This window comes from Tympanuchus pallidicinctus, unplaced genomic scaffold, assembly GCF_026119805.1.
Source record: "Tympanuchus pallidicinctus isolate F22 unplaced genomic scaffold, pur_lepc_1.0 scaffold27, whole genome shotgun sequence".
Taxonomy (NCBI): domain Eukaryota; kingdom Metazoa; phylum Chordata; class Aves; order Galliformes; family Phasianidae; genus Tympanuchus; species Tympanuchus pallidicinctus.
This window is the reverse complement of record NW_026294744.1, coordinates 5,268,254-5,290,045: the sequence shown is the minus strand read 5'-3', so window position 1 is coordinate 5,290,045 and position 21,792 is coordinate 5,268,254. Positions and strand designations below refer to the sequence as shown.

The following is a 21,792-nucleotide window of genomic DNA, read 5'->3' as shown; positions in this document are numbered from 1 at the left end:
GGAGCCACCTTGTGACCTTTACAACACCTTCGGTACCTTCTTTTCACTCTTTTGTGGAGTGCTGCATGGGCTATAGCTCAGATTGGATCAGACCCATAGAATCACAGAGATGTAGAATATCCTGAGTTGGAAGAGACCCTCACAAACCACTCAGACAAACTTCTGGCTCCACCCAAAGTCCAAACCCTATGGCTGAGAGTGCTGCCAAGATGCTTCTAGAACTCCAGCAGCTTGGGTCCATGCACACTGCCCTGGGGAGCCTATTCCAGGGCCTGACTACCCTTTTCTTAACCCCCAACCTGACTCTCCCCTGATGCAGCTCCATGCCATTCCCTCGGATGCTGTCACTGTCCCCAGAAAGAAGAGATCAGTGCTGCCCCTCTGCTCCCCGTGTGAGGAAACTGTAGGCTGCCATGAAGCCAGCCTCTTGCACCAAGAAGGAGGCACCCGCTCTCTGTTCCCCCAGCTCTGGCTGTGGCTGGTGGAACTGAGCCCAGTCAGCACAGACGCCAGGCTAAGTGTCGCTGCTAAAGGTGCAACTCTCTGCTTGTAAGCTGTTGAGTGGCACACAGGCCCAGTAAATTCCAATTCATGACCATGTTCTACTTCCTCTCAGCTTGACCCATGCCCTAGAATGAGAAGTGTATGGGGGCAGTAACTGCAGGTTGGACTGATGATGGACCAGTCAAACTGGGAGGTTTGACAACAGTGGGATCATTGGAAATGCTTGCATTTTCCTAAGAGAAAGAAATGCCAATTTCTATGCATGGTTAGCTAGAGTGCTTTCGGCAACAAAACCTTGTCTTGTGGTCTCTTCTATTGGGTTTTTACATTTTAGAGTTGATGCACTTGGAGCTGGCTCAGCTTGCCGTCACTCACTAGCACAGGTCACCATCCACGTGTTACCCAGACTGCCATTATTATGGCTCTGCCTGGCTGCTCAGGGGACAGACCCGTCATGCTGCATCCATTCACACTGACAGACAAGGAAGTAGCTAGCTAAGAAATTGCCTCTTTCTTCACAGCAATGGCTTTGCAAAGTGGCTTAGCTCCACTGGAAAAAAAAAAAAAAAAAAAAAAGACATCCATTAATAACAAAGGAGTGATGCAGAGCCTCTGGAGAGAAGGCTTTTTGGGGGAACTTTTTTCATTTTCTGACAAATGAAGTAAACAGTTGCCACATTCCTGGTTCCAAGGCCTCTTGCAAAGTTAGTGTTCACATAAAAACACTATCAATCACTACAGCTCCACCACAGCCGAGATAACAAAGCAAACACCCTCTGCTGAGATAACAAAGTGAACAGCCTCTGCAATGTCCTCTTCTCTCTCTGGTATAAAATTGTATTACGCAGATCAAACGCACCCACCCTGATCTCAAGGTTCCAGTGCAATGCCTTCAGCTCTGCTTGTTTGGGAAGTGGAGGAAAAGCTTTTCATAGGAGGAGCTCAGATGCTGGACTAACAGACAGCTTTCAGCAGCAGGAAACCCTGTGTGGATGCACTGATTGTTACAGGCACCAGGCATGTCCTCCTTTCCCATAAATGGAAGGACAAGAGAGAACAATGCACAATGCACCAGAGTTTGAAAAAAAGCCTCGCAAATTTGAAAGGAAAGGATATGAAAAATGAATTGCAGGACAAGTACCAAATGAAAAGCCATTCAGTTGTCTAAATATATTGCAAAGCAGAAAGAAATAGAACATAATCTAATCCCTCTGCCTAAGGAGTATGCAAAAAAAAAAAAAAAAAAAAAAAAAGGAAAATAGTTTTCATGGCTTGGCATCTGTACTGTACTGTCCAATGATTGCGTTATACAAGGCAAACAACACAACATCCAAAATGTATGCTAAAAGAATGCTCAGGTTACCAATTCTAAATCTTAAAAGGTATGAAATGCAAGAACTTAAGACTGCCTCTGCAGTCTTAATTTGGCCCCCTTGTTTGGGTAAAGAAAAGCAGAAAGCCTCAGACTTTAGATAGGGCTTGTCTCCTTTCTTTGGGAAAACTTTTCTTTCTTTGGGAGAACACCAAAATAGCTGAGTGAATCACTTTTTTCCAGTGTAGTGGCAACACTTCAGACACAACTAACATTTGCTTCAGGTTGGAGCAGTAGTCTGAAGAGGCCACAAATATTGTTCTTCTGAGCTATGAGCATTTCAACATCAGGCAGTGGCATGGGATGTTGCTATCTTGACATGGAGGAGCATCAGTGTGGCCCTTGTTTTCAGCCCCAGGCTGTGATTTCTTGCTGGCTTACATCGCCTCTGGGGCCGCACAGATTCTCCCATGCATCATAGAACCTTCAGGGGGTCTGATAAAAGGGCTGCCTTTAAATGGAGGCAAATTGGTTTTGTTACAATCTTCACACAAAATTACTGCTGTCACTGGTAGCCATTGCTAATGTTTCTAAAATACCAGTTGGCTCAGGGCAGAGACATCTGCTGCTTAAGAGTTTAAACAAAACCCAGGCACTGGAAATTTTTGACTTGAGAAACAGACTCTGATTTTTCAACTCGTATGTTCTTTCTGCTTTAGCTGACAATTCTGCAAAGGTGGAAATGTCTCAAAGTGTTTGAAAGCCAATAACTCGGGAAGTGTTAGAGATTAAATGGAATGAATATGTAGCAAATGTCAGATTGATCAGAGTGAAGTTTATTCCTCAGCTGCAGGACTAAGAAAAAGAGGCTGACAAAACCAGAAGCTTCTGTCCTGGTAGGTGTATTCTTGGCAGGTGGGGGCACCTAAATGAGGCCAATTGAGAATTGGGCCCTTTGCTAAGCAGTCACAAATGCCTGAGAAATTGCTGTCCATGAGCTGTTAAGAAACACCATGGGACTTACTGACAGGCCCACAAGCCCAGGGGGGCATGGGACTGAGGGTATGCTGAATTCTGCTGGAGTGTTTTGGAGGGTATCCTTTTTGAGGCATACCCCAACTGCATTAAGCTGGTGGCCCATGATTAACCCAATGCACATGTGAGTGGTGATTAGAAAGGTTACTACATGCTCTGGACTAAGCGTAGATGGAGAAATGCGAATCACAGTTCTGGGGTGTAGCACCAGAGTGCTTAGCAAATTGAACAGTTCCCTGCTGGTTTAAGAGACACCTTACTGGGATTTCTCTGCCTTGCCCTTCTCGAGGACATAACCTGCTCTTTTGTCCTCATAGCTCATGAGCCACCATCTTGATTCAAGAGCATCAGCAAAAGGCAGGTATTTTTACTCAAAGGGTGGTGACACAGTGGAACAGGTTGCCAGAGAGATTGTTAATGCTCCATCCCTGGAGGCATTAACATGGAGCCCTGGATATGGCTCTGGGCAGCCTGGTCTAGTGGTTGGCACCCTGTACATAGCAGGAGAGTTGAAACTAGATGATCTTTACGGTCCTTTTCAACCTAGACCATTCTGTGATTCTATGATTTGCAATGGGGATCAGTTGTGGATTGGAAGAGATTGCATTTATCTGTTGTGTTCTGGAAGGCTAAGCCTACTGATAAGTCTTCTGCAATGTGCTCAGAAGGGTGCTGGCATGTGCCCAGGACTTCAACACCAGGCGAGAAAACTTTTTCTGGGGTGGTTTCACTGCAGTCCTACTGAAGCAAATTGTAAAAGTGAATTCTGTGTTAGCTGTCTTCAATACTGGAGCACTGCAGCAGTACATTCAACAGTAGCAATTACTGCTAACAGAATCACAGAATCACAGAGACACCAAGGTTGGAAAAGATCTTCAAGATCACCCAGTCCAACCATCCACTATCACCAATAACTAAACCATGTCCCTCAACACAAAATCCAAACGTTCCTTGAACACCTCCAGGGTCGGTGACTCTACCACCTCCCTGGGCAGCCCATTCCAGTGCCTGACCACTCTTTCAGAAAAGTAGTATTTCCTAATGTCCAGCCTAAATCTCCCCTGGTGCAGCTCAAAGCCATTCCCTCTAGTCCTATCACCAGTTACACGAGAGAAGAGGCCGACCCCAGCTCACTATAACTTGCCTTCAGGTAGTTGTAGAGAGCAGTAAGGTCTCCCCTGAGCCTCCTCTTCTCCAGGCTGAACATTCCCAGCTCCTTCAGCCTCTCCTCATATGGCCTGTGCTCCAGACCCCTCACCAGCTTTGTTGCCCTCCTTTGAACACGTTCCAGGGCCTCAATGTCTTTCTTGCAGTGAGGGGCCCAAAACTGGACACAGTACTCGAGAGTACTCAAGCCTCAGTGCTTGAGAATACTTACAATGCAAAGGACTACGCACAAAAGTTCAGAGCTTTTTGGTAAGCAGAGCTTGGGATGTGCTTGGATCCCAGGTCTGCTATTAATTAAGCTAACAGAGAAAACGGGTTTTAGTAATATTTATGATTGCACAAATTAAATACGTCTTCTGTCCCATCAGTGGGGCTGGGTGGGAAAGGAATGAAGATGAACAGGATACAATTTTTTCTGTATTTTACTAAAGGCTATGTTTTAAAATTCTCACCAAGCATAGTGTATTGAAATCAATAGAGTGGCTAACATAAATATGTATTACTTACTGTGAATAATGGTTCCTGAAGTAATTCTGTGCTTCTGAAATATGTATTTTTCAATTGGTAGTCATGTGTTTCATCTGATAGTTTCTGGCAGATACTCCCCAACACAACTCTCCTGGACCTCTCAGCTGGGGAGACATTGAGTATTTTTGAAGGAAATATGAAGTGTTCAAACTTCTGATTTATGAGCATTGAATGGAGAGACAGCTGAAGGTTTGAAGCATAAATTGAAAGATGATCACTGAAAACTCTATGTGTTTTCCCTCACTGAAGTACATTGATTCTTTAATGACTTGAATTTTTTTCTTCCTTCTATTAAAGCTATTAAAAATATATGTATACTCCAGACATCCTGGGACTACCAAAGCACCTTAGATGTGTGGATCACCACCTGTAAGTACAATGGCAGCAAGCTGGACTGCCTGATTTGCCTTCTGAAATCTTCCATTCACCATCAGTGTCTGATAAGCTGGATCAGCTGAAGATGCAATTCCTCTGGCTGATTGTTGCCCAGATTTCCTGCAGGCTGATGTGTGGCAGCCATTAAATAACTGATGTACTTGAAGGCCAATTAATTTGCATAGTTCACAAGAAAAACTGGTTTTATTATGTTCAGTTTGAACTACTTCTGTTTTTTGTCAAGACTTCAAGGAGTTCTGATGACAAACTCAGTAGGAGTATGTAATTAACAGATTTCTTGTTCTATTTGAGCCTGGGGTCATTCTCACGTGTTTTCTTACACTGTATGTACATGTGCAGTGCCAAACGTTTCTCCCCTCTCTTGTGAAGTCCCAGTGGCTCAGAGGCATGATGAGTGCATCCCCTGAGGCTATACCCCAGGACAGTTACACTGCAGGTGCTTCAAGCTCCTGTAAATGGGCAGTGGATGGGCGCTCTTTGGGGCAGGCCTTAACATTCTATTTTTTTTTTTTATTAATTAAAACAGTAAATGCCCTTTGAAACCCTTTAAAAAAGTCTGAGAACCTTTGAATATTTTTATATCAGTGTTAAACGGTCTGAATGATTTGAATGTCCCCAATTTCAGCTCATCCCAGTTTCCCAAAAGCTGAGGTTAGGGGCTTTCAAGATCTGTTTCCACAAAGGGGCTGTGACATACATAAGATATTCAAGTGTTCTTCGCATTTGCAGAGCTCTAACACAGCAGTGTCAGATGTAACTCTAAAATCCAAGAGAACACAATGAGAAGTACAAGAGGCTTTACAAGAGCATGCCCTTCTATGTAAAATTGAAGTACACGATATGAGAAAAAGGCTCCTTTCATGCTGGCTGACAATTTGAATTTAACAGTTCCATAAAATTTATAGGATGATGCATATGGTTTAGGAGTTGACATTAATTGAACTGCCCAGAAAAGATACCAAGTGAATGAAAAATGAGGTCATACATAAGTATTGTAGGTAGACGTATAGGAGTATGAGTACACACACATATATTTGTATGTACACCTGCATATTGCATTAACATTTTGCCTAGTATTCATAATTTATATTCACCAGGCTGACAAGTTCTGTAAATACCCTGACAGATTCTTTATGTAAGTGGACACACAGTATAGAAACTAGTCCTGTTTCTTCATAAAATTCAAGAAGGACTGACTGAACTAAATAAAAGTGGGCTAATCTTCATCTGGTGACTAGCCCACTCCTGGCATCCTATCTCTTTTTGCCCTTGTGATCTCTACCATCTTGGCATTAGCCAGACGCCACTTATTAGAATTGCTGCCTGGCACATCCTGAAGGCCAACAGCAGATTAAACTCCTATATTCCTGGAAACGGAGCATTGGAATCTTCTGAAGCGGTTTAGATTTGAGTGTGCTTGTGCTATCTGTAGAGCTGTAAGATTCTGACTTCTTTCAAGTTCTGTGGAGGTCAATAAAACCAAAAGACATTGAATTTGCAGAATAATTACATTAGAAGCAGATTTTTTTTCTGGATTCCACCAGAAAGAAGGCAGCAAGGTTGGTTTGCAAAGCAGAGATAAATGTACTGCTTGAATCTCAGCTGGATCATCCACAATGGCTCCTAGCGCAGTGGAACAGTCCAAGCTCTTCATTCCCTGCTAGCAGGGTGGGTATGCAGGGATTGAGGGCTGCGTGGTTGCTTGTAGAGGGAGGTGGCCAAATCTGGTATCACCCAGCAGCCAGGGAGGTCCTGGGTCCCTCTGCATGCTGGATGCACTTCTCAGTTTCCACTTCACCTCAGCCCTTGTTTGGCTTCCTCAGTTATGCTCCTCTCTTGCTCCTGTTTCCATCCTTTTTTCTCTCCTGTATGTTGAAGAACTTCTAGAGCTCTCATTTCGCCTCCAAGAGGGCTGGAGCAATGTGCACGTGCTGTGTCCCTCAGCCCTGTCTGAGCCTGAACTTGCTCCAGCTGCAGAATGGTCAGTGAAGAAGGAGAATTCCAATGCAGCACTGGAATTCTGATCCCCAAACCTCAGGGTTTTACATTTGCTCTTTGTTAAATCCACTTTTTAAAATTTATCTTGGCAGCATACAGGAAATCCATTCATTTCTAGAAATTAAATGCTTATTGGTGACATATGGGAAAAAAAAAAAAAAAGAAAAAGTACCTCTTGAAATAGTTGTTTCTTTTACCAAAGGGTCTTATTTTCTACTTTTGCTTTTCAATACTAGGAAGGCTAGTCTCCCAATATAGAGCTCAAGAAAAAAAGGTAGCAATTTCTGTGATAAGAGATAGATTTCAGTGTAGGAGGAGACATCACAGCATTGTGTTTCTTGTAATTGCTCTTTTTCTGCAGGATTATTTTTTTTTCAACAGAATTTGCATGGCTTTTCCAGTAGTATGAAATTCAAGCCTGTTTCTGCTAAAATAAATGTCTGAATACACTCCAAATAGGAACACAGAACATTTTTAATGTTAACAGGATGATTGCGGCAACAATTAAAAAGAAGAAGAGCAAAGCTGTCATGGTGTAATCTGGTTATGGTGTTTGGTTTCCTGTTGTAGGTCCAGTATATGTTTGTTTTGCACATAACTACTAAAGCAATATGCAATTCTTAACATTATTTGTAGTTAAGAGCAGAAGAGCTGCACCTGCAAGAGCACCAATGGAAGCAGCGCTGCCTGTAGAAAAGTTTTCTGCAGGATATCCCTTCCTTCTCCCTCCCTGCTTTACACACACAGTGAGACCTGGAGAAGTTGAGGTGAGTTGGTGCGGACAGAAGAATCCAATTCAGCAGAGGGCAGGAAATTTCTCTTTTGTGGCTTCCTGAGCTGCATCATTCAGCTCTACAGAGCAAAAAGCTTTGATTCCAGTGATGGGACTGTGACTGGCTTATTGCCTTTAAATTATCTCATGGCTGTATTGGGTTGCTGGGGCATAAAGTTTGCTTTGGTTGCAATAGGAGCTTTGTGCATGTATCTGTGACAGCACATGACCCCTGCTGAGGAGCAGTTCTTGAGTGCAGAAGAAGAAAAGCTGTGCTTGCCTGGTGCCATCTGGCTGAGGTATCCCACTTGCTATGGATTGGTTTGAACAATCATTTATAAAGCACGGAAATTTCTGTTTTTGAGCAGTTATGATGGCCAACTGGATGTTGCTCTCTGTTCTATGTTATTCGTCATTATTTGTTCACTTGTTTGTGTTTGTGCATGTTTGTATTGTGGATCCACTGCATGCTCATTTTTTCATGACATATTCATGCTTTTTGCAGCTGCCCTGTGCTTTTCAGGTGTGCACTTTGATATTGGACAGGCAGAAAGGAAGTAATAATTTAGAATGAATAATTCAACAATAGGTATCACATGCACTCAGTGTAATGGAGAATCCTGCTGTGCTGTGTCAATGTTCTTGCGTCCACTATAATCTTAGAGTACTTCTAAATAAAAAATGGGAAGCTGGCAACATACAAAAATAACCTTCACTTCTTCATCTCTCCTACCACCATGGGCTTTCTGTGCCCACAGAACAGTAGTGACAAGAAATTAGCAGGTGATGCTAAGACCAGAATTTGCTTAAAGATTTCCATGCTTTGGTTTGCTTACACAGCCACAACAGAGTCCTATTGGCATCAGCAGCTAGTGTGCAGCAGCTGCATAATCAGGAGTTTATTGAAGAGCTGGGGAGGAAGAAGGACATGTTTGTCCCCTGTGTTCCCAGACATAGAGGATGAAACAATTGGAAAAAGCATTGTGTGATTCTGATTTGCAGCTGTTGGTTCCTCTTCTCTGTAAGTCTGATGTGAATGCAGTGCTAGAAATACTGATGATGGTATGTGTCTTTTGGGAGCCCAGCCTCACATGTTCTCCAGCTGTTCTGCTTACGCTCCTCTGTTTGGCTTCCTGTGCAGTTTCAGATGATGCAACCAAGACAGAGACTCTTGCTTATACTTCACAAGTCATCTTGCCTTGTTATAAAATCATACCTAAAGGGGTATTTTGGTGCAAATCAAGATATTTCCTTGCAGAAATGTACACTTGAGTGAGCTGAACACCCCTGCCAAACTCCAGCTGGATCAATGCTAGTGACATGAATAAGCTCATCTTCCAATATACTGACCAAAAAAGAATTAAGAGTGAGAATCACCCAAGTGATTCAGTGCATCCTAAGGGAGATGAACAGCCCTCTGGAAATTTTTCTCTCAGTGTGTCAGGGAGGATGTCTAAATAACTGGCTTGGGGTATATGCTCGAGTTTCAGATGGCTAAGCTGACTGAGGTTAATTCTTCTCTTTCTCACCACTCTATATTTGAATAAATTGATCAATCAGGTATTAGATGTTTTCATTTTTGCTACAATCCATCGTTATCTGAAATCTCCTCGCAAGAATTTACAGACTGGAATCAAATTAACTTTCAGTGCTCTTTTTAGCCTTCAGCTTTTTAAAGTTCTTACAGTTTAACAGACTTTCCAAAACTCAGACCAGCCCACAGCTCTTTTCCAAATGATCTCCCACCTGCTATTAGCTTGTTTTTTTGCTACAGGTGGTGAAGGCGATGTTTCCCTCCAGCACTCTCACTGCCGCTAGTGAGATAACAGCTCCCTACCTTTAATTGGCATTTCCATCTTTATATACTTAATAATTTATTTAGCTCGCTTAGTCATGATGTGCTGCAGGAAGCTCATGATAGCTAATTACCTATTGTATTCTTGGATATTTTAAATGTAATCAGCAATGCCTGCAGCATAACAGTTAAGAATAGGTTGTGCTTTTTCCCTGACTCTTTTATATCCTCCATCTGCTACGTAATGCAAAATGTGCATCTTGGTGCAGTGAGGCAAGATCCTCACACAGCCTCCAATAAGGCAGGAGCCTCCTCTGTCAGCCTCCAAGAACCTTGCCCTAGCATGAGGTTTATACGTGCAGATCCACTCACTGTGCTGCCATGTGGTTTCCACGAAACCCAATTGGAAAAACTGGCATTCACCTATGTTGTGTGTGGAGCAGGCTGAACTTGGGATAGCTGGAGCCAGAATCTATAGACATCTGTGTACCTCTACAGTCCTAGGATTTAGTGCCTGCTGGTTATAAAGAATGGGTGATCCCTGGAAACCGCGATATTAGTTCAGGGGAGAAGGGCAGGGTCAGATTCTTGCCCTTGTCAAATACATCCTTCAGTGGGGCTTTCAGTAGCCAGATGAGCTTTTCTGCCTCATCTGTCACACTAAAATAACAGTACTGTAAGCACTGTGAGGATAAATACATCTCAGAGCATTAAGAATTCATTTCCTTTCATAGCATACAGAACAGTGTGTAACTCCATTTACGGCTAATGGTCATGAGAACTGACTTCAAAAAAGATAAGGAAACACTAGCAAATTCCTTAATTATCACTAATTTTGTTATCTAAAATCTTATCTAAGCTTCCCAGACCTTGTTTGAAGTAATCTAAATGGGAGAAAGGGACAAAGGAAATAAGGCAGGGATTGCCCATGCAATCGCTGGAAGATCAGGTCTTGTAATGGGAATTGGATTATTTGTCACTACCCTAATTGCTTAACAAGCTCTTTTGCTATTATTGTGCTTCTCTGTAAATCTTCCCTTACAGCTAGCATTATTTTGTGGATTACAGGTTAAGTATAGTTGTGTTACTGCTTCAGGTATTCTCACTCTTTAAGTTCCTTTTACTTTACATACTCCCAGGGAAAAGAGGCAACCTAAGCAACAGCTGGCAAATACTGAACCAAATTTATTTTTGGTTTCAGTAGCACCATAGCCTGGTTGTATTTTTAACACATTCACAAAAAAATTCATTGCCATTTTTATCTTATTTTAGTTGCACAAATGGTGGGGCTCTTTTAGCAGGGACACCCTTCTTGCTCTGAGCTTTCAGAGGCTTCATGAAAGAGTAAAATAAAAAAAAGAGGAAAAAAGTCAGTCCCCATCCACTCGTGTAATTTTCTTAGATGTCTAAAAAACGTAAGCTAAGCGAGCATTTCTGTAGATTATCTCAGTTATTAACTTCAGCAGCGTAAGAGAAGTTTGAGAGTTTTTTAGTGATTACAGAGGATGAATTCTGGCCATTTTCAATCAGAAATTCTTTAGAATATTTCAAGTGAAACTGTGATAAGGATGAGCTGTTTGTATAAGTATGATAAAAGGTTCTGTGCTCAGAGCTTCAGTGACTCATCAGTTTCAAGAGATGAGAAGTTGAGAATGAGAAGTAGAAAATAACGTGCCACCCTCATCTGCGTGACTGATTAAAATCTGTATCGCTAATCAAGCTAGAATATAGTTAATGACTTTAATTAATTTACTGTAATTTTTGATGAAACTCATTGCAATTACTGACCCACATGCTGCTACATGATAGTAATGATTGTCGACAGGAAGAAGGCAGGCTTTTCAGTGCGTTTCGGCTCTCCTGGCAGCATCGCTTTAGTGACTGGAAGGAATTGCTCTAATGCAGGGCTCACCTAAGCGGTGTGATTAGCTCCTCTTAGCACACAGAATCTCCCTTAGCCATGAGGGCTCCTTCATGCATAATCTAATCAACTTTGTGCCACAGCATCAGTCAATCAGAAAGAAAAACTGTAGGCAGCACTTTTGCCCTTTAAATCCAAGTCCATCAGTCTCTGCTCTGCCAGGTGTTTGCATGACCCTCAGAGCAAACCCCTTATCATCACTGCTAATAACAGCTGCTGTAAATGGTCGTATCTCCACCATCCTTACATCTGTGAAGCTATTTGGAGCATAAGGGTACCAATACACACAAACAAAAGGAAACAGATCACCCTATTGGGTAGTAAAGAGAGATGGTTTGAGTATTCCGCAGCTTCTTGGCTTCCTGTTGTTTAAGATGGGTACCCATTTTCCACCATTTATTCCTTTGATGCTGCTCTGTGGAAGCAGCATGTTGCTATGCTGATTAGCCTGTCTTCTGCAGTGTTTAAAGTCATGTACCCATTTGCCTCCTTGTTCAGTCTGGGATCAATTTATTACCTGCTGCTGGACTAACATTATTGATATTTTTAATTGCTTGAGCTATATTTGTCATACTCCTGCTGTTAATCTTTTAAACCAGGTTCATCTCCTTATCATTTCTGATTTCCTAAGAACTTCTTATGGCAAACTTTAAAGTCTTTCCTGAGGCTTTTTTTTTTTTTTTTTGTCTGCAGTACATAGATTTTCTTAATAATTGCAGTTGTAGATATCTGTGTACATGTATCCGTAGAATCATAGAGTCACCAAGCTTGGAAAAGTCCTACAAGATCATCCAGTCCAACCCTCCCTTTAACACCAAAAGTTCTCACTAAATGATAACATTGTTCATTTAACTTCTCCAAAAGCTTTTAAATTCTTGAAAATAGTTTGCTGATTGACACAGATGTTCTCTCATGGCTTAAAGGACAGTAAAATGACTAACATTTCTCACATTTCAAGGCTTTTTCATCTGTTTTGCTTTTGAGACTAGAACAACCATTTTTCTGATATTTTCCTAATGATGAACATGCTGACTGTGTCTAATTGCTGGCTTTTTATTGAACTGTGTGGTGAAAGATCAATATAAAACCAAGGTCATACAAACATGCTTTATCACCTTTCTGATGGAATGCCTAATTCTTGCTGTCATTATCTGCATCATGAACTAATCAGCAACAGTGATAATAGAAGTAATGATGCTGCAGATCCTTGACCTCAGCTTTCAATGCAAATAACTGCCTGACACTGTTACCATTTATGGTCACATTCAGCATTATTACATAAGATTTTGATGATTTAATTATTGTTTGGCATTCCATGGCATGCCATTACTTCATGTAGAAATGTTAACACACTCTCAAAGAACTTCTGCAGCCTTATATAAGGATTATTACATATAGTTGTGTTTAATAATAATTCTGAGAACGATAAGCTGCTCTGTACATGACCTATGTTGTTCCTACATGAGTTAGGAAGTAAGCTATCTGCTTCTTGATAACCAAAATCTATGTTTGTGGTGACTTTCCAAGACACTGAAAGCAATGAGATTTTCATTTAGTTTCTATGCTGTTGAGCATCCGGCTCCTAGAAGGAGGTAATGGGTAGGAGAACGAACTACTCAACAAATTATCATGCCTTTAAAATTAAGCACCTTTTGTTGTGACAGAAATGATGGGATTTGTTGATAAAACTTGTGATATTGTGCTCATTCCTGTGTATGACACCATAGTGTTGTGACATTATGCAGTAAAATTGCAGGCTTAGTTGGTTTCTTCTGATTTTGTATGGACTTTATGCTGTTATCTGGTAATTCAGCAACGTATCTCTGGATTTGTTACAGTGCAGGTGAACAAAGGATCTGGCTCAAGACAAAGCTCCTGGCATGACTGCTGCAGATGGAACTTACCTGTCTGCAAGGGGTAAAAGGATCCTAGCCCAGGAACTGGCAGGCATCATTGAAAGGTCTTTAAACTAGGTAAGAAGGGGGAAGGGGACAAAATGAGGGCTGCTGGGGTTAAGCGGGTAGTTCGAGGCTCAAAACAGAGCTTGATGGGTGATGAGGGTGGAGTTTGAAGGGATGGAGAGTGGCAGGGGGATGCTGCTTCCCTAAAGTGTCTGTACACTAATGCGCGCAGTATAGGAAATGAACAGGAAGAACTGGAGCGCTGCGTGCAATCGTGTGGCTATGATCTCATTGCAGTCACGGAGACGTGGTGGGACAGTTCGCATGACTACAATGTTGTCATGGAGGGCTGTGTGCTTTTTAGGAAAGATTGCCTGGCAAGGCGGGGTGGTGGAGTTGCTCTTTATGTGAGAGAGCAGCTAGAATGTATTGAACTCCACCGGGCGGAGAGTGGTGTAGCAGTGGAGACCTTGCGGGTGAGAATCAAGGGGAGGGTTGGTAAAGGTGACACTGTTGTGGGGGTGTACTACAGGGCCCCTGATCAGAAGGAGGAGGTTGATGAGGCCTTCCATAAGCAACTGGAAGTGGCATGATCCCAGGTACTGGTGCTTATGGGGGACTTCACTTATCCAGATATTTGCTGGATAAGCAACATGGCCAGGCATGTGCGGTCCAGACGGTTCCTGCAATGTATTGAAAACAACTTTCTGATGCAGGTGGTGGAGGAACCGACGAGGGGAGGGGTGTTGCTGGACCTTATTCTCACTAATAAGGAAGGGCTTGTCAGGGAAGTAAAGGTCAGGGGCAGCTTGGGTTGTAGTGACCACGAGATGGTGGAGTTCCAGATTTTGAGTGGAAGAAGCAAAGCGAAAAGTAGGATTGCTACCTTGACTTTAGGAGAGCCATCTTCGATCTCATCTGGGACCTACTTGGAGCTATCCCATGGGCTAGGGTGTTAGAAGGGGAGGGGGCCTGTGAGAGCTGGTCGGCATTTAAACAGCTCTTTTTGCAAGCTCAGGATAAGTGCATCCCTGTGAGCAAGAAATCAGAAGGAGACCTGTGTGGATGAGCAAGGAGCTTGTGTGCAAACTCAAAGGAAAGAAGAAAGTCCATGAAATGTGGAAAAAGGAACTGACCACTTGGGAAGAATATAGAAATGTTGTCAGGGCCTGCAGGGATGAGATGAGGAAGGCTAAAGCCCACCTGGAATTGAATCTGGCAAAGGTGATAAAGGATAATTAAAAAGGCTTTTTTTAAGTATGTTAACGGTAAAAGGAAGACTAGGGAGAATGTGGCTCCCCTACTAAGTGAGGGGAGTGTTCTGGTAACGGGGGATGCTGAGAAGGTGGAGATACTGATGACTTCTTTGCTTCTGTCTTCAGTGAAAAAGTTCTCCCTTGGGAATTCCAGAGCCTGGAGGTTAATGAGAGGGTCTGAGGAATGGAAGGGAAGTCAGGGAAGAGGCACTCCGAGAGCGCCCAGGCAACACCAATGTTCATAAATCCATGGGATCCAATGGGATGCATCCACAGGAGCTGAGGGAGCTGGCAGAGGTGGTTGCTGAGCCACTCTCTCTCATCTTTGAGAGGTCTTGGAGAACGGGGGAGGTGCCTGAAGACTGGAGGATGGCCAGTGTCACTCCAATCTTCAAAAAGGGCAAGAAGGAAGATCCAGGCAATTACAGGCCAGTCAGCCTCACCTCTGTCCCTAGAAAGGTGATGGAACAGCTGGTGCTGGATGCCATCTCCAGACAACTGGAAGAAAAGGAGTTTATCAGGAGTAGTCAGCACGGGTTCACCAGGGGGAAGTCATTCTTGACCAACCTGGTGGCCTTCTACGATGCTGTCACTGGCTGGGTGGATGGGGGGAGAGCAGTGGATGTAGTCTACCTTGATTTCAGCAAGGCATTTCATACTGTCTCCCACGACATCCTTATAACAAAGCTGAGGAAGCGTGGGATAGATGAATGGACAGTGAGGTGGGTTGAGAACTGAAAAAAGAGTCCAGCGGAGGGCCACGAAGATGGTGAAGGGCCTGGAGCACCTCCCCCATGAAGAAAGGCTGAGTGAACTGGGTCTGTTCAGCCTTGAGAAGACTGAGAGGGGACCTGATCCAGGTCTATAAATATCTGAGGTGTGGGGGGCAGAGTGATGAGGCCAGACTGTTTTCAGCAGTGCGTGGAGACAGGACAAGGGGGAATAGCCAGAAACTGCAGCATAGGAAGTTCCGCACAAATGTGCGCAAGAACTTCTTTACAGTGAGGTGATGGAGCACTGGAACAGGCTGCCCAGGGAGGTGGTGGAGTCTCCTTCTCTAGAGATGTTCAAGACCCGCCTGGACACCTACTTCTGCAACCTGGGGTAGGGAACCTGCTTTGGCAGGGGAGTTGGACTCGATGATCTCTGGAGGTCCCAACCCCTACGATTCTGTGATTCTGTGAATCTACTCAAAATATAAGAGAAAAATTGAAAATGGAAGTTGTTCAGGACCAGTTTTCAGTATTTTACTTTCATTTCTCAGTGTGTAGAGTTTATTCAGCAATTTCTTCAGATAATCATCTAACTACTCACTTTTCTACTAATTGCTGTTTTCTGACAATTTGTTACCGCATTTAAGTTAGTTAAATGACTTCAATGGATTGTTTAAAAGAAAACACTTTCATGAAGTTGATAAATACAGCAGTCTGTATTGATAAATACAGTATTGATAAATACAGTGTTTGATGGGTAGGCTGAGAAATAAGTAGGTAGACAGTATTGATCATCCCATATCCATTGAATCTGTATGTGACAAGAACATACAGAGATAAATGTTGCAATATTGGGTTTGACTTAACAAAAGGAAAAGGAGGATAGGTATGAAACAAAGCACATGTATCATTTATGCAACAACAAAAGAGGCAGTGTCTACCAGCATATACAAATCACAGAATCACAGAATCACAGAAGTTTAGGGGTTGGAAGGGACCTCCAGAGATCACCGTGTCCAACCCCCCTGCCAAAGCAGGTTCTCTACAGCAGGTCGCACAGGTAGGCATCCAGGCAGGTCTTGAACATCTCCAGAGAAGGAGACTCCACCACCTCCCTGGGCAGCCTGTTCCAGTGCTCCGTCACCTCACTGTAAAGAAGTTCTTGCGCAATTTGTGTGGAACTTCCTATGCTGCAGTTTCTGGCTATTCCCCCTTGTCCTGTCTCCACACACTGCTGAAAACAGTCTGGCCTCGCCACTCTGCCCCCCACACCTTAGATATTTATAGACCTGGATCAGGTCCCCTCTCAGTCTTCTTTTCTCAAGGCTGAACAGACCCAGATCACTCAGCCTTTCCTCATAGGAGAGATGCTCCAGGCCCTTCACCATCTTCGTGGCCCTCCGCTGGACTCGGAAGAGATCCCTGTCTTTTTTGTACTGGGGAGCCCAGAACTGGACACAGTACTCCAGATGAGGCCTTACCAAGGTAGAGTAGAGGGGGAGGATCACCTCCTTCGACCTGCTGGCCACGCTCTTTTTAATGCACCCCAGGATGCCACTGGCCCTCTTGGCCACAAGGGCACACTGCTGGCTCATGGCCAACCTGTCATCCACCAGGACACCCAGGTCCCTCTCCGCAGAGCTCCCCTCCAGCAGGTCATCCCCCAGCCTGTACTGATGCATGGAGTTATTCCTCCCCAGATGCAAGACTCTACACTTGCTTTTGTTAAACCTCATCCGTTTTTTTTTTTTTTGCCCAGCTCTCCAGCCTGTCCAGGTCATACAAAGGATTGTCTGGATTTAGACTGAAGTGGGCAGAAACCTTACATACTGTCTTTACTTCTCATTAGCAGCAAATTTCAAAAAACAGGAAAGAAAGCACACAGTAACTTATTTATCTTGAATTGTTTAAAGCAAAATGATGAAATTCAAAACTTTCAAGTTGTTGGCATGGGGAAAGTAGGCAGGAATCAGAGCATTAATGACTCTGGGGTGCTCGGTTCCAAGTCTGTTGTCCATTTGTGCTCTTGGTTTCCTTCCCTGACATCAAGTAGGAGCCCAGGCAGAATGGATTTGCAATGCAAAATCAGTTTTATCCTCTGGCTCTTCCAGGACCAGAAAGTGATTCACCTAGCTTTGTTTTTAAGCAATTTCTGTTTTTACATTATGCAGTTCTTAGCAAACATACAAGAATATTTAGACAAAATCTGTTTAACAATATCTTTATTCTAAATGAATAAATTATGAAGGGAATGGTAGATGTTACCAGATACATTTAACATTTGTTACTAGGCAGATATTCCAGGACTTTAACTCCTAGGTAGCTCTCTCACAAAAGCTCTAACAGATTATTTCATTTTCTTTCTTTCTATCTTTTCTTTCTTTAAAAAACAAAAACAACAACAAAAAAAACTATTGGTGCTCTAGTTTGCCATACTTAATCTTGAACACAATACCACAGTCTAGCTAGGGAGTTGTAAATAAAGTCTGCCTTGAATTTGGCAGATTATGTTCAGTTTGTTGCTCTAAGTATCTTCTGTGGCAGCAGCCTCTGCCCAGGATCCTCCCACTACCCCAGCACTGAGTACTTTTGCTGTACTGTCATGTGCCATGGTCACATTGCACAGCTGCCTCTCTTCAGAGTCAGTGTCCCTAGTGAGGTGACAGCAGTAAGGCTGTCTCTGCAGCTCTTGGAAATTACTGAATCAGAGGACCTACCAAATGTGGATAGTGTTTCAAAAGGTAGTAAGAAAAGAATTATTTCATGTAGTCTTTAGCCACCAGCAAAGTGGCTGTGGCTTTTTTTGCACAGCTACTGTGGATGTGCTCAGTTACCTGCTAGATTTTGTATTCAGCAAATATGTTTTTGTTTTCTTCCCTCTCTGTAAGATGTTTGGTAGTCACTGGAAGAGGTGTGAAGTACTGGTGTGCTAAAAAAATATTCCACTTTTTGTCTTAAAGACAATGCATCTCAGAGGAACTTGCAGCCAAAGCAGGCTGCAACATTTCACGCAGGGAAGTTAAAACAGACTTGCTTTTGTCTAACCCATCCCAACTTGCATAAATGAACTAATCACAAGCTCACCCTGCTGGGCTGATAGCTTTTCTGATCCAGGGCAAGCAGCAATTTCTGAAACTGTGACTCATGTGGCATAACATATATGGTCACATACAGAGTAGACATAACCCTGAAGACAGAGGCAGCAGTTCACCTTCATGACAGCATCCCTGCACTATGCATCCTTGATGGATGTGGGGAGGAGTTTCACATCACCAGAACAAGGCAATCACATTCATCTGTTTCACAGCTACAACACAGCCACAGGAAATTTGGAAAACACTGCTAGGCTGCCCCTGTGCACAGTGCTTTTGTGTGGTCACCCTGACCTTTTTTATTCATTACTGACTATGAATATTCCTGGGGTAGCAAGACCATTTTTTTGCATTGGTCTGGATGTTGATTCTTCAACTTAGAATATTTCCTTGTATTGCTCCCTGGCTTGCACTTAGCTGAGCAGCAGTAAGGATTTCCACGCTGTTTGTTGCTGCTTGATATCCAGCTGTTAAAAAGCCTTCTTGATCTGCTCCACCTGCAGATTCTCACATGGACCAATAAGCGTGGAAGGACACAGCTCAGACACTCAGCAAGGACCTGGAGGAGCCACCACAATGACTTAAGCTCAGCCACTTGCAGGCTGCTTTTTGAGTCTGTGACGGTGTTTGGGCTGTGGGAGGTACATCCAACAGGACCTGGACTCAGACCACAAAGGCCTTAGGACAGCCCTCAGATGGTTTCCATACTAAGGAAGAAATCAACGTTAGTTGGGCTACACAAATCTATACACTACATGGTGAAGAAATGTTATTCTAAATCACGCTTGATGTTTCTGAGATTAATGATTTTTTTTCCCTGTCCTTACACAACACTGCAAGCCCTCTACACATCAGTCAGCAGCTTGTATAATGGATTCCAGACTTTAGCTATACTAATATTATGACTATACATGGCCCTCCTTGTCTCAAGTAAATAACGGAGCGGTCTGCTACAACAAGATTTAAACACCTCGGGGATGATTCCACCCACCATATCCTATTGGCTTGCTTTATCTTTTCTCTCTGACATCTCTGTCTCAGTTACTCGTTTCATAGCCAATTCACAGTATGTAAACTAAACATTAAATGAAATGATAAGAGAATGAGCATTACACGAATTTTTAAATCCAAGGAGACCCCACATTGCTTTACAAGCCGTGTGTTAATCCTGACGCTGTTCTTGGGATATTTGCTTATGCTGTCAGTAAGGACAGGAAGGAGAAAAAGTCTGCAGTGTTGCTTTGATTCTTCATAGAATGATAGAATCATTTGAGTTGGAAGGGACCATTAAAGGTTATATGGTCTAACTCCCCTGCAATGAACAGGGATATCTGCAGCTCTATCAGGTTGCTCAGAGCCCCATCCAGCCTGACCTTGAATGTCTCCAGGGACAGAGATCAGCCACCTCTCTGGGCAGAATGATATGCAAGATATGCAAGAATCACATTCCTGTTATCATACAGTACTATCTTCTAGAATGAAGGTGTTTTTTAATTGTATTATGAAAAATGTAGGACAGGAAACTAAAACTTTGGCATCTTTTGTCATCATGAAACCCTGTGGACTTTTTTGGAAAACATTTTTAACAGTATGCAAGTTTTATATCCTGGGATATATACATATCTCACAGGACTAAAAAAATCTGCTTTGCATTTTCATATAGTATTTTATTATTTTTGAGCAGAAAGAAAGCTCATTTATAAATTGGAGCTGTTCTTACGGTATGACACCAACTATATGTATGTGAGCGTATTTTTGAGGTGTTAAAAAAGAATGTTTATTTTCTCAGTGGAGGAAAAAGCAGGGATAATTTTGATGCTTTAAGTTGATTTCATAAAGTAAAATCTTGCTGTTATCAGAGCAGATCATGAGGTTGATGTCATCATCAGGAATAATGGAAATTCAACTATAAAATACAGAACTAAAAGAGGCTAATAACTCGGCAGTCTTAAAAGAAGTGATGGAAATGATAAATCCAGTAACTCTGTTATCCTCCTTCACTGACAGAATGATTAAACTGTGAGAAGACAGTACTGAGATCATTTATCAAACAGGCTGCAGGCTGCAGCAGAAACAGACTTTGAAACTAAGTCTAATTCATACATATATGGCAAAATTTCCATATTTTCATGTATATAACCTGCAGATTATCTAATGGGGAAATAAATAGCCACGCAACCTACACTTATTCCCCACTGTCTTATCATGTGCTGTAGTAGACAAGACTTAACTTTTTCTGAAAGAGCTCCCTATTTAAAAACCTCTTGCACACACTGATCACCTTGCCTGTGATCATCGCTGCCTACTGCACTCTCATCTGTATTTTCCTGTGTTAAGTGCAGACTGAGACATCTATGAATTTAGTTCAAGGGCTGCGAGTTTTCAAAAGTTGCAGGTTATAAGCTTGAAAATATGGTATCTTCTGCTGTGTCCTGAAACACAAGGGATAAGTACAGATTTGCTAAGGAAACAGCTACTTATTTATTTCGTTGAGCAATGAAAGGAACTAGAAAAAGTAAATGATTTTATGGGAACTAATAGGAGTATGGACAGACAGTGCAGTGGGGAAGGGGTCAGGGTTAGCACAGTGATGTATCAATGCTCATCTCCTGCAAACACAGGAAAAAAGAGCATGTGATATGCTCACCTGATCCTAACATACATTCTCCGCTTAATGCTTCAAAAAAAAAAAAAAAAAAAAAAGCCAAAAAAAAAAGCAAAAAAAAAAAAAAAGCAAAGAAACAACAGAAGTCAGTAAAGGAAAGTGATCAAGAATTCTTCAAAAATTACTGGATAGTTTTCTTTCATATGGCAGAACTACCAATTGATCTCACCGAGTCTAATATTTTAAGCATAAGTGCATATATCCACACAGTCATTACACTTTTGTATACACACACACATACACACACGTACTAAGCTGAAAACACGATGGTGTATGACTGCAGTGCTGGTTTTAACCTGAATGGCATTTTGGATTAAAGACTGGGAGTTCCACATGCAAAAAAGCTTCAGGGATTGAAAGGAGAAGAAAAAAGAACAGAAAAGAAGAATGCTTCTATCTAAATACAATCTTAAGTGACACTATTAGGAGCCTCCCATTTGGACAAGACCTGCTAAGTCTAAACTGCACCACATACATTCAGTACTGACTGCTATGACAGATGAGCTCCTCTTTCACTGATCCTTTCCATCACCAAGTTTTCTGTTAATCACAAAAAATCTTCAATGATTTTCACTCTAGATATACATTTAAAGTTAAGGAACAAGTTATGTAATAAAAGGACTGTTTCTAACATCATCTTGTTTTCAACACAGTACTCCCCAAATGTTTCAGATCAAGACCAACGCTGTGACTTTACATGCTTCATGATATCAGAACTACCATCATCTTTTACACCT

General features: G+C 42.4%; 1 protein-coding gene across 7 annotated transcripts in view; it reads right to left on the bottom strand.

The window, feature by feature from the left end:
• Positions 1 to 21,792, bottom strand: part of SHISAL1 (shisa like 1) — an 84,183-nt gene that overhangs the window by 5,264 nt on the left and 57,127 nt on the right. For 6 of the 7 annotated variants that reach the window (XM_052690736.1, XM_052690738.1, XM_052690737.1 and 3 more), the window contains one exon: positions 17,183 to 19,097. The exons of the other annotated variant lie outside the window; for it this stretch is intronic. In XM_052690736.1, coding sequence (XP_052546696.1) covers positions 19,082 to 19,097 — 16 coding nt within the window. In that variant the 3' untranslated portion in view covers positions 17,183 to 19,081. Of the gene's footprint in view, positions 1 to 17,182; positions 19,098 to 21,792 lie in introns of those variants that run through there. 7 annotated transcript variants of the gene reach the window in all.